The 12671-nt window shown below is 43.4% G+C and overlaps 1 protein-coding gene across 27 annotated transcripts in view; it reads right to left on the reverse strand.

The window, feature by feature from the left end:
* Positions 1-12671, reverse strand: part of OBSCN (obscurin, cytoskeletal calmodulin and titin-interacting RhoGEF) — a 238535-nt gene that overhangs the window by 174342 nt on the left and 51522 nt on the right. For 26 of the 27 annotated variants that reach the window (XM_055539448.1, XM_055539536.1, XM_055539504.1 and 23 more), the window contains one exon: positions 8793-9068. The exons of the other annotated variant lie outside the window; for it this stretch is intronic. In XM_055539448.1, coding sequence (XP_055395423.1) covers positions 8793-9068 — 276 coding nt within the window. The remainder of the gene's footprint in view (positions 1-8792; positions 9069-12671) is intronic. 27 annotated transcript variants of the gene reach the window in all.

Genomic DNA, 12671 nt, shown 5'->3' on the forward strand with positions numbered 1-12671 from the left:
GAACATGAAGTCGCTCAGTCGTGTCCAACTCTTTGCGACCCCATGGACACCAGGCTTCTCTGTCCATGGGATTTTCTAGGCAAGAGTACTGGAGTGGATTGCCATTTCCTTCTCCAAAAGACTTAAACGTACGGCCAGAAACTATAAAGCTCTTAGAAGAAACCAAAGACAGTATACTCTCTTGCATAAATCACAGCAAGATCCTCTTTCACCCACCTCCTAGACTAATAAAAACAAAAATAAACTAATGGGACCTAATTAAAATTAAAAGCTTCTGCACGGCAAAGGAAACTAAAAACAAGATGAAAAGAATGGGAGAAAATAATTGTAAATGAAACAACTGACAAAGGGTTAATAACCAAAATATATTAGCAGCTCATACAGCTCAATATCAGACAAAAACAGCTCAATCAAAAAATGGGCAAAACACCTTAAACAGACATTTCACCAAAGAAGAATTACAAATGGCCAATGAACACATGAAAAGATGCTCAACATCTCTTATTATTAGAGAAATACAAATCAAAACCTCATACAACTCAGAATGGCCATCATCAAAAAATCAACAAACAATAAATGCTAGAGAGGATGTGGAGAAAAGTGAACCCTGTTGTACTGCTGGTGGGAATGTATACCGATACAACCATTATGGAAAACAGTACAGAGATTCCTTTAAAAACTAAGAATAAATCTACTAAATAACCCAGCAATCCCACTATAGGTCATATACCCTGAGAAAAACCACAATTCTAAAAGACACATGTACCCCAATGTTCATTGAAGCAATATTTACAATAGCCAGGGAATGGAAGCAACCTAGGTGTCCACTGGCAGATGAATGGATAAAGAAGTTGTGGTACATTTATACAATGGAACATTACTCAGACATAAAAAGGAATGCATTTGAGTCAGTTGTAGTGAAGTGAATGAACCCAGAGCCTCTGATACAGAGTGAAGTAAGTCAGAAAGAGAAAAGCAAGTATTGTATATTAATGCAATATATATAGAATCTAGAAAAATGGTACTAATGATCCTAGTAGAGAACAGACTTGTGGGCACAGAGGGGGAAGGTGAGAGAGGGACTAATTGAGAAAGTAGCATTAACATATATACACAGTCGTGTAAAATAGATAGTGGGAATTTGCTAAATATCATAAGGAACCCAGCCTGGTGCTCTGTGATGACCTAGAGGGGTGGGATGGGGGCAGGAGAGGGAAGAGAGGCTCAGGAGGGAAGGCATACATATATATAAAATATATCAGTTCAGTTTAGTTCAGTCATTCAGTCGTGTCCAACTCTTTGCGACCCCATGAATCGCAGCACACCAGGCCTCCCTGTCCATCACCAACTCCCAGAGTTTACTCAAACTCATGTCCATCGAGTCGGTGATGCCATCCAGCCATCTCATCCTCTGTCATCCCCTTCTCCTCCTGCCCCCAATCCCTCCCAGCATCAGTCTTTTCCAATGAGTCAGCTCTTCGCATGAGGTGGCCAAAGTACTGGAGTTTCAGCTTTAGCATCATTCCTTCCAAAGAAATCCCAGAACTGATTTCCTTTAGGATGGACTGGTTGGATCTCCTTGCAGTCCAAGGGACTCTCAAGAGTCTTCTCCAACACCACAGTTCAAAAGCATCAATTCTTCGGTGCTCAGCCTTCTTCGCAGTCCAACTCTCACATCCATACATGACCACAGGAAAAACCATAGCCTTGACTAGATGAACCTTTGTTGGCAAAGTAATGTCTCTGCTTTTTAATGTGCCATCTAGGTTGGTCATAGCTTTCCTTCCAAGGAGTAAACATCTTTTAATTTCATGGCTGCAATCACCATCTGCAGTGATTTTGGAGCCTGAAAAAATAAAGTCTGACACTGTTTCCACTGTTTCCCCATCTATTTCCCATGAAGTGATGGGACCAGATGCCATGATTTTAGTTTTCTGAATGTTGAGTTTTAAGCCAATTTTTTCACTCTCCTCTTTCACTTTCATATCAAGAGGCTTTTTAGTTCCTCTTCACTTTCTGCCATAAGGGTGGTATCATCTGCATATCTGAGGTTACTGATATTTCTCCTGGCAATCTTGATTCCAGCTTGTGCTTCTTCCAGCCTGGCATTTCACATGATGTACTCTGCATGTAAGTTAAATAAGCAGGGTGACAATATACAGCCTTGACATACTCCTTTTCCTATTTGGAACCAGTCTGTTGTTCCATGTCCAGTTCTAACTGTTGCTTCCTGACCTGCATATAGGTTTCTCAAGAGGCAGGTCAGGTGGTCTGGTATTCCCATCTCTTTCAGAATTTTCCACAGTTTGTTGTGATCCACACAGTCAAAGGCTTTGGCATAGTTAATAAAGCAGAAATAGATGTTTTACTGGAACTCTCTTGCTTTTTTGATGATCCAACAGATGTTGGCAGTTTGATCTCTGGTTCCTCTGCCTTTTCTAAGTCCAGCTTGAACATCTGGAAGTTCACGGTTCACGTATTGCTGAAGCCTGGCTTGGAGAATTTTGAGCATTACTTTACTAGCGTGTGAGATGAGTGCAATTGTGCGGTAGTTTGAGCATTCTTTGGCATTGCCTTTCTTTGGGATTGGAATGAAAACTGACCTTTTCCAGTCCTGTGGCCACTGCTGAGTTTTCCAAATTTGCTGGCATATTGAGTGCAGCACTTTCATAGCATCATCCTTTAGGATTTGAAATAGCTCAACTGGAATTCCATCACCTCCACTAGCTTTGTTTGTAGTGATGCTTTCTAAGGCCCACTTGACTTCACATTCCAGGATGTCTGGCTCTAGGTATGTGATCACACCATCATGATTATCTGGGTCGTGAAGATCTTTTTTGTATAGTTCTTCTTTTTTAAAAATTTTTTTAATTGGTGGAAAATTGCTTTACAGTTTTGTGCTGGTTTACGCCATAGTACAACATGAATCAAATTATATATAATTATGATTGATTCATGTTGTACTATGGCGTAAACCAACACAAAACTGTAAAGCTATTTTCCACCAATTAAATATTTTTTTTAAAAAAGATTGCTTCCCCAGTTAGAGGCTGCTAGGACAGTAGCTCTTCATTAGCCACGCCTAATGGTGTGACAGAGCCACTTTTTCCTTTCCACTTCTAAATTCAACAATGTAATGCCAAGGGGAATACTTACCTGCAACATCCAAACTCTTAGAAGACAAAAACAAAGTCATATTTGATCTAAGAAGATCTCCCTAAACAGCACAGGTGTTTCTCCACTAATCAGTCTCTCTTTCTTCCCTTTGCCAGGACATGACAACACAACACAGCCCCATTTTTTGCTACCTTTGGGCAACCGGAGCTTTTAAACCCAGGAAAAGGAAGGAAGGCCTCCCAGAAATCTCAAATTTCATCACCCAAAGTTCACTCCTGAAAAAATTCTAAGTAAGATTTTGTGGCCAACATGTACCCTAATCTGGGATCTATCATACTGAAACACCTCTAGCCAACCAAGAACCAGTACTAGGTTTCAGATGAGGGCATGCGATTGCTCTCAGGTAAGACATATGATGGGAGGAAAGTCAGGTATCCACAGGCCTGCCTTAGCCCTCCATGCATCAGGGAGTACCAGGGTCCCCTCAGGGATATTACAATGGAGGAAGTACTGTTCAGGCTTCAGAAGCAGGAGAGCAGACCCTTGACCTTCCTTCTGACCTGCTAGGACACTGCCCACATTTCCTGCCTGTCTGCAAGCATAGCAAGTCAGGTGGCACTTTAGACAAGCAAGGGAGTGGGTCTTGGAATTCTTGAGCCCCTGGATTCACGCCTGAGTTTAATGAAATCCTATGACTCACAAGATAAAGCAAACAGCACCATAAAAATGTTAAACTAAAACCACAGCTGCATTTTTGCATGCAAACTGATGCAGCCTGAGGTTATAAGCGGGGGCCCCCCAAACTGCAGTCTGAAGTCTCATCAGTGGAGTGGACTGCCGCTGAGGTCCTCTTCCCAACTGGGACCTTATATTGCTGTTAACAAGAGACTTCTCAGCATGATGTTTAAGTCCGGATGTTGGTCAGCCCAATTTGGTGATATATGTGCTATTACTCTTTGCTTTTGCTTAATTATTTTCATTGGAGGATAATTACAAGATTGTGGTGGTTTCTGCCATACATTAACACGAATAAACCACAGGTGCACATGTGTCCCCCCATCCTGAAGCCCCCTTCCACCTCCCTCCCCACCCTATCCCTTTGGGTTGTCCCAGAGCCCCGGCTTTGAGTGCCCTGCTTCCTGCATCAAACTTGCACTGGTCATCTATTTTACATATGGTAATATACATGCTTCAATGCTATCCTCTCACAATTTCCCACCCTTGCCTTTTCCCACAGAGTCCAAAAGTCTGTTCTTTACATCTGTGTCTCTTATGCTGCCTTGCATATAGGATCATTGATACCATCTTTCTAAATTCCATCTATTCTTTTTCTGACTTACTTCACTCTGTATAACAGGCTCTAGTTTCATCCACCTCATTAGAGCTGATTCAAATGTGTTCCTTTTTACAGCTGAGTAATACTCCGTTGTGTATATGTCTTCTCTTGTGTTGTTGGAAGAGGTAAACTTCAAACTGCAATTTGAAGTCGCATCTGTGGAGTGCACTGCCGCTGAGGCCCTCTTCCCAACTGGGACTCCAGATTGCTGTTAATGAAAGACTTCTCAGTGTCCTGTTTAAGCCTGGATGTTTTTTTAGTTTACCTCTTTCAACAACACAAAAGACTCTACACGTGGACATCACCAGATGGTCAATACCGAAATCAGATTGATTATATTCTTTGCAGCTAAAGATGGAGAAGCTCCATACAGTCAGCAAAAACAAGACCGGGAGCTGACTGTGTCTCAGATCATGAACTCCTTATTGCAAAATTCAGACTTAAATTGAAGAAAGTAGGGAAAACCACTAGACCATTCAGGTATGACCTAAATCAAATCCCTTAAGGTTATACAGTAGAAATGAGAAATAGATTTAGGGGACTAGATCTGATAGACAAGAGTGCCTGAAGAACTATGGATGGAGGTTCATGAGATTGTACAGAAGGCAGGAATAAAGACCATCCCCAAGAAGAAGAAAAGCAAAAAGGCAAATGGTTGTCTGAGGAGGTCTTATAAATAGCTGACAAAAGAAAAGAAGCTAAAGGCAAAGGAGAAAAGGAAAGATACCCAACTGAATGCACAGTTCCAAAGAAGATAAGAAATTTCCAAAGAAGATAACAAAGAGAGATAAGAAAGCCTTCCTCAGTGATCAATGCAAAGAAATAGAGGAAGACAATAGAATGGGAAAGACTAGAGATATCTTCAAGAAAATCAGAGATACCAAGGGAATATTTCATGCAAAGATGGGCACAATAAAGGACAGAAATGGTATGGACCTAACAGAAGCAGCAGAGATTAAAAAGAGGTGGCAAGAATACACAGAAGAACTGTACAAAATGACCTTCATGACCCAGATAACCACAATGGTGTGATCACTCACCTAGAGCCAGATATCCTGGAATGTGAAGTCAAGTGGGCCTCAGGAAACATCACTATGAACAAAGTTAGTGGAGGTGATGGAATTCCAGTTGAGCTATTTCAAATCCTGGAAGATGATGCTGTGAGAGTGCTGCACTCAATATGCCAGCAAATTTGGAAAACTCAGCAGTGGCCACAGGACTGGAAAAGGTCAGTTTTCATTTCAATCTCAAAGAAAGGCAATGCCAAAGAATGCTCAAACTACAACACAATTGCACTCATCTCACATACTAGAAAAGTAATGCTCAAAATCCTCCAAACCAGGCTTTAACAGTACATGAGCCATGAACTTCCAGATGTTCAAGCTGGATTTGGAAAAGGTAGAGGAACCAGAGATCAAACTGCCAACATCTGTTGGATCATCAAAAAAGCAAGAGAGTTCCACAAAAAAACATCTACTTCTGCTTTACTGACTATGCCAAAGCCTTTGACTGTGTGGATCACAATAAACTGTGGAACATTCTTAAAAAGATAGGAATACCAGACCACCTTAACTGCCTCCTGAGAAAGCTGTATGCAGGTCAAGAAGTAACAGTTAGAACTAAACATGGAACAACAGACTGGTTCCAAATTGGGAAAGGTGTATGTCAATGCTGTATATTGTCACCCTGCTTATTCAACTTACATGCAGAATAAATCATGTAAAATGCTGGACTGGATGAAGCACAAGCTGGAATCAAGATTTCTGGGAGAAATATCAGTAACCTCAGATATGCAGATGATACCACCTTTATAGCAGAAAGCGAAGAACTAAAGAGCTTCTTGATGAAATTGAAAGAGGAGAGTGAAAAAGCTGGCTTAAAACTGAACATTCAGAAAACTAAGATCATAGCATCCGGTCCCATCACTTCATGGCAAATAGATGGGGAAACAATGGACACAGTGAGAGACGTTATTTTTTTGGGCTCCAAAATCACTGCAGATGGTGACTGCAGCCATGAAATTAAAAGATGCTTGCTCCTTGGAAGAAAAGCTATGACCAACCTAGACAGCATAATAAAAAGCATAGACATTACTTTGCTGACAAAGGTCCATCTTAGTCAAAGCTATGGTTTTTCCAGTAGTCATGTATGGATGTGAGTGTTGGACTACAAAGAAAGCTGAGTGTTGAAGAATTAGTGCTTTTGAACTGTGGAGCTGGATAAGACCCTTGAGAGTCCCTTGGACTGCAAGGAGATCCAACCAATCAATCCTAAAGGAAATCAGTCCTGAATGTTCATTGGAAGGACTGATGCTAAAGCTGAAACTCCAATACTTTGGCCACATAATGCAAAGAACTGACTCACTAGAAGAGACCCTGATGCTGGCAAAGATTGAAGGCTGGAGGAGAAGGGGACGACAGAGGATGAAATGGTTGGATGTTATCACTGACTTGATGGACATGAGTTTGAGCAAGCTCCAAGAGTTGGTGATGGACAGGAAAGCCTGGCATGCTTCAGTCCATGGGGTCACAAAGAGTCAGACATGATTGTGCTGAAGTAAATATTTCATTGTATTTCAACTTCCTTATCCATTCATCTGCTGATGGACATCCAGGTTGCTTCCAAGACCTAGCTATCATCAACAGTGCAGCAATGAACACTGGAGTACATGTGTCTCTTTCAATTCTGGTCTCCTCGGTGTGTATGCCCAACACTGGCATTGCTGGGTTATATGGCAGTTCTATTTCCAATTTTTTAAGGAATTTTCACCCTGTACTCCTAGAGGCTGTATCAGTTTGCATTCCCACCAACAGTCTGTTACTGTTTTCTATTGTTTCTATTTCTTTTAAAGATTATATATTGAAATTAAGTTAAATAAACCTCTATTAAATATTGAAATTGCTTGTGTGTAATGAGCTGTTTCTTTTAATAAATTCTTTGAAACTAAAATGAAAGTAAAACTTTTGGTAAAATGGGTTTTGACACCAGGGAAAACAAGAAGCTTCTGGGCAGGTGATAAGACAGTGGGACTGAGCCTAACCACCTGGAAACAGGTGGGCAGAAACGGCCGCACCTCTTTCCAATGCACCCTTGCCATTCATCCTCCTCCAGGCCAAAATGGGTATCTGCTGGGAGCAGGAGCTCCGCCCATGGCAAAGGTTATGAGGAAGGAGGTTCGGCATACACAAAGGCGGGATCGAGCCTCAGGAGTCCCCCTGGAAATTCTCGAGCATCTACCCCCAAAACCAGAGTCTGCCTACTTTCTGCTTTGTGCTCTCACCTATACCTCTGACTTTACGGGGGGGCTGTCCCCCACTACCTCTCTCTGAAAAAAGAGTTAACTTACAGCTCCAGTTAATAAAGTTCCTGGGTGTGATAGTGTTTCAACCTACAAACTCCTTTGGAAGTCCTCTAGCCTGCCTGAATACGTTTTTCCAGCCACATGTGATTGCTCAGAGCCTCCCAACTGTGAGAGGGATGAGATGTTCTAAACTGTCTAAATACAGATTCCTTTGAGCAGTTAAAAGATTGATTAGAAATTGTATTGGTGAAGGGTTTTTCACTTGTTGGGCCAATGTTTGCTGCTAAGTCTCCATATCCCTTACCTGCTGTGTCCCTGGCAGTGTAGTGATTAATATAATTGGTGTAAGTAGTAGCTTTAATGTTTGTAACCTTGGACCCTTGAGTTAATTCTTTTTCTTGTTATAGCCCACCATACCTTTGCCCTATAGGAATGCAACTTAATCTAATGCTTTTGGAGGGTGGCACCTGACTTTAGAATAATCACCTTTAGAGAAAAATAAGTTTCTTAAAATGTTAACAGGCCTCTGGGCCAAAAGATGATGCAAATCACCTAAACTTTTGCATATGATAAGTTTGCAGGAAGAAAGCCTGGCTTACTGCAGGACTCTACCCCTTCCCCCATTATCCTCTATGCATGACTTAAGGTATAAAAACTACTTTGGAAAATAAAGTGCAGGCCTTGTTCACCGAAGCTTGGTCTCCCCATGTCATTCTTTCTCTCACCTTCTGGCTGAATTATTCAGCCTCTTTTCTCCACTGAATTTCCTCACTGAGCTATCCTTATTTAACCACTCTTTATATCTTTAATTAACATTTAAATAAGCTGTTGTTTCCTGATCGCTGATGCCGTCTCCCCTTCGAAACCCCTGGATCCACGGGGGCTGGACCCCGGCAGGTATCAAGATGGGACATGGAAGACTGAGAGGCAAGAAGAGATGAAGGTTATAGGCGAGTGCACATATAGTCTGGTGAGACCAAAAGCCAATTCCCTCACACTTGCAAACAGGCTAGCTCAGCGTCCTCCTCCAGGACTGACCTGTGACGTCCAGGCGGAAGGAGACCTTCTGGCCCCCGGCCTCGCAGCTGTACTCCCCGGCGTCCGCCTTGCCCGCCTGCTGCACCACCAGCCGCCGCCCGTGGCCCGTGGCCTCCACACGCACTTTCGAGCTGGAACTCAGCTTCTTCCCATCCTTGTACCACGTCACCTCCGTCTGGGCCTGGGCCACCTCGCAGCTCAGCGTGGCACTCGCCCCTGCCATGGCCTGCACTTCACTGTGTGCCGGCTGCTCCTTGGCGAACACCACCGAGGGCTCTGGGGACAGAGGAGGATACATGGGGTCAGAGACACCATCTCAGTCAGGACGGCAGCCCCGGGCAAAGAAGACCTGGATGGGGAGCTGGGATTTGGGGTGGTGGGAAGGGGCAGTGGAGCTAGAGACGTCTCAGGCTCTGCACCAGCCCTGTGCTCTGCAGAGGTCCCCTGCCTTTCTCAGCAAAAGTCACACAATTTATGCATTCTCCATGTAAGCTGGCTCAGTTGGCAGAGGGGGCTGTTGGAAAAGACTGGTCCGTTGCACATGGCATCCGCAGGTTCACGAGGCAAGTGTTCCCCAACCTTCCTAGATGGTGCCCCAGTCTTCCCCATATGGTTATGCAGGGAATGTTTCACCTGCAGTCCACAGAGATGTCTTAGGCTCAGCACCCACGCCTATAAGTTCTATTGCCAACTTGCATGCTGGCATCTCCCCGTGGTCTTCTCTTTCACTGTCTGAGGAGTGGAGAAACTGACCACCTTTACCATTAGGACTGGGTTCGCCATTACTGTTTTCTTCCTGGTGACACTATTCAAACCCAAACTGATGGGTCGTCACGGGTGCATTCCTAGCCTTCCTCTATGAGGCCAGAGTTTTCCCCACAGTACTGTGTAAGCCATGTTCTCATCTGCAGTGAGTGAGACCTGCTGAGGCTCCACCCTCACCTACTCTCACTGTTGGCAAACTGATGGGATTGAGTGCACCTCCTGCGATGCTCTTTTGCATTTTTTCTGATGACTCAAAGTAAAAAACCCTTTCTGATGTTTTTGCTCAACAGTGTTTGCTCTTCTGTGTTGTCCCTGTTCAAAGTTTTTGCCTTATTTTCAATAGCAGCGTCTGTCGATTATCTGTTCATTTGAAGGACCTGTTTATTTATATATATTTAAATGCTAGGCACTGACAAGTCTGTGTGTTCTAAATATCTTCCATATCTGTGTGGTTTGCCTTTTACGAACTTAGGCTATCTTCTGGTGAATCTTCATGGTTACTTTTAATATGGTCAAGTATTTTAAATTTGTTTCCGTATGGTTGAGAGCTTCCAAGTGGTGCAAGTGACAAGGTATCCGCCTGCCAATGCACGAGACGCAAGAGACTGGGGTTCAGTACCTGGGTCGGGAAGATCCTCTGGAGAAGGAAAGGGCGCCCCACTCATTATGGTTAGCGAACATTCTGAGAAATCATTCTCTACCCTTAAATAATTAAAATCATCTATGTTTTCATCTAAGAGTTTTATGAGGACTTCCTTTGTGGCACAGTGGAGAGGAATCTGCCTGCCAACGCAGGGGACACAGGAAGAGTTCACGTGTGAGCTCTAAGTGCAACCAAGCCCATGAGCCACAACTACTGAGCTCAAACTCTAGGGCCCCCGAGCTGCAACTACCGAGCCCGTGGGCCACGACCACGGAAACCTGCACACTCTAGGGCCCCTGAGCTGCGACTACCGAGCCTGAGAGCTGCAACTTCCGCGCCCGCCTCCTGCATCTACTGAAGCCTGTGTGACCAGAGCCTGTGCTCTACAACAAGAAAAGTGACTCAATGAGAAGCCTGTGCCCAGCAGTGAAGAACGGCCCCTGCTGACCACAGACAAAGTCCACATCCAGCAACAAAGACCCAACCCAACCAAAAACAAATAATTTTTTAAAAAAGAATTGTACGATTTTCCCTTCTATTCCCTTCAACTCCAAAAGGAGTTGACTATGTGTAGGATGAGTTACAAGTCTGATCTTTTTTTTTTTTTCTATTGATTTACTACAGTTGAATGTTTAAGTACCATTTATTAAGAACATGCTGCCTTTCCTCTTTCACTATTCCACAGTTTTCTTTTAAAAAGAAGGGGAACGTGGTCATCCACTCATCAGTCTGTGTCTGAGTGCCGGGAGCCGGCATATTGCATATTGAGTGCATATTGCATATTGAGTGCAGCACTTTCCACAGCATCATCTTTCAGGATCTGGAATAGCTCAACTGGAATTCTATCACTGCCGGGAGCCAGTGTGAGGAACTCCGCCCATGGCAAAGGTCATGAGGAAGGAGGCTTGGCATACGCAAAGGCGGGATCGAGCCTCAGGAGTCCCCCTGGAAATTCTCGAGCATCTACCCCCAAAACCAGAGTCTGCCTACTTTCTGCTTTGTGCTTTCACCTACACCTCTGACTTTACGGGGGGCTGTCCCCCACTACCTCTCTCTGAAAAAAGAGTTAGCTTACAGCTCCAGTTAATAATTCCTGGGTGTGACAGTGTTTCAACCTACAAACTCCTTTGGAAGTCCTCTAGCCTGCCTGAATAGGTTTTTCCGGCCACATGTGATTGTTCAGAGCCTCCCAACTGTGAGAGGCAGGAGATGTTCTAAACTGTCTAAACACAGATTCCTTTGAGTAGTTAAAAGATTGATTAGAAATTGTATTGGTGAAGGGTTTTTCACTTATTGAGCCAATGTTTGCTGCTAAGTCTCCATATTCCTTACCTACTGTGTCCTTGGCAGTGTATTGATTGATATAATGGGTGTATAGAAATGTAAGTAGTAGCCTCAATGTTTGTAAACGTTGGACCCTTGAGTTAATTCTTTTCTTGATTGAGCCCACCTCACCTTTGCCCTATAGGAATGCAGCTTTGTCCAGTGCTTTTTTGGAGGCTGGTGCCTGACTTTGGAATAATCACCTTTAGAGAAAGATAAGTTTCTTAAAATGTTAACAGGCCTCCTGGCCAGAAGATGATGTAATTCACCTGAACTTTTGCATATGATAGGTTTGAAAGCCTGTTTTCGATTAGAACCAGGAACTGCTGTCCTTGCATGACTCCACCCCTTCCCCCATTATCCTCTATGCACAACTTAAGGTATAAAAATTACTTTGGAAAATAAAGTGCGGGCCTTGTTCACCAAAACTTGGTCTCCCCATGTCGTTCTTTCTTTCACCTTCTGGCTGAATTTTTCCTGAGGCGGGAAAGCTCGTCAAGCCTACTAATTTTGCCTGGGCTTCTAAGATCCGACCGGGGAGGCCTTAGTGTCTCCTCTCCTTCGGGAGAATGGGAGGACGCCTGCGGCCTTCGTAAGTGACGTTACTTCCCTGCTTTGGAATTTTATTCAGCCTCTTTTCTTCACTGAATTTTCCTACTGAGCTATCCTTATTCTATTACTCTTTGTATCCTTAATTAAAGTGTAATTAAGCAGTTGTTTCCTGATCCTCGCCGACGCCGTCCCCGCTTCAAACTCCCTGGATCAGCCGGGGCTGGACCCCGGCATCTGAGCTCCCTATTCTGGTCCTTGGGTCTCAATACCTGTCCTTGGAACACAACACTACTGTGTTCATTACTGTAGCTTTCTAACAGTATTGATATCTAGTATAGCAGATAACTCTCCTTTTGTTCTTCAAGAGCGAATTCACTGTACATGGTCTTTGAAATTTATGTCAATTTTCAAAGTCCCACTTAACAAACATTTATTTGAATTTTAATGGGTATTGAACATGTTTTAGTCTTCAATTGATTTCTACCCAACATCTTAGAACTTCTTGACTGTCTCTTTTTTTTTTTAACTTCTCCCTGCCCTTACAGAGCCTCTCAGCACATTTATTAGACTTGGAATTAGATATTGATCCTTTTCAT

The sequence above is a fragment of the Bubalus kerabau genome, chromosome 1, assembly GCF_029407905.1.
Source record: "Bubalus kerabau isolate K-KA32 ecotype Philippines breed swamp buffalo chromosome 1, PCC_UOA_SB_1v2, whole genome shotgun sequence".
NCBI lineage: Eukaryota > Metazoa > Chordata > Mammalia > Artiodactyla > Bovidae > Bubalus > Bubalus kerabau.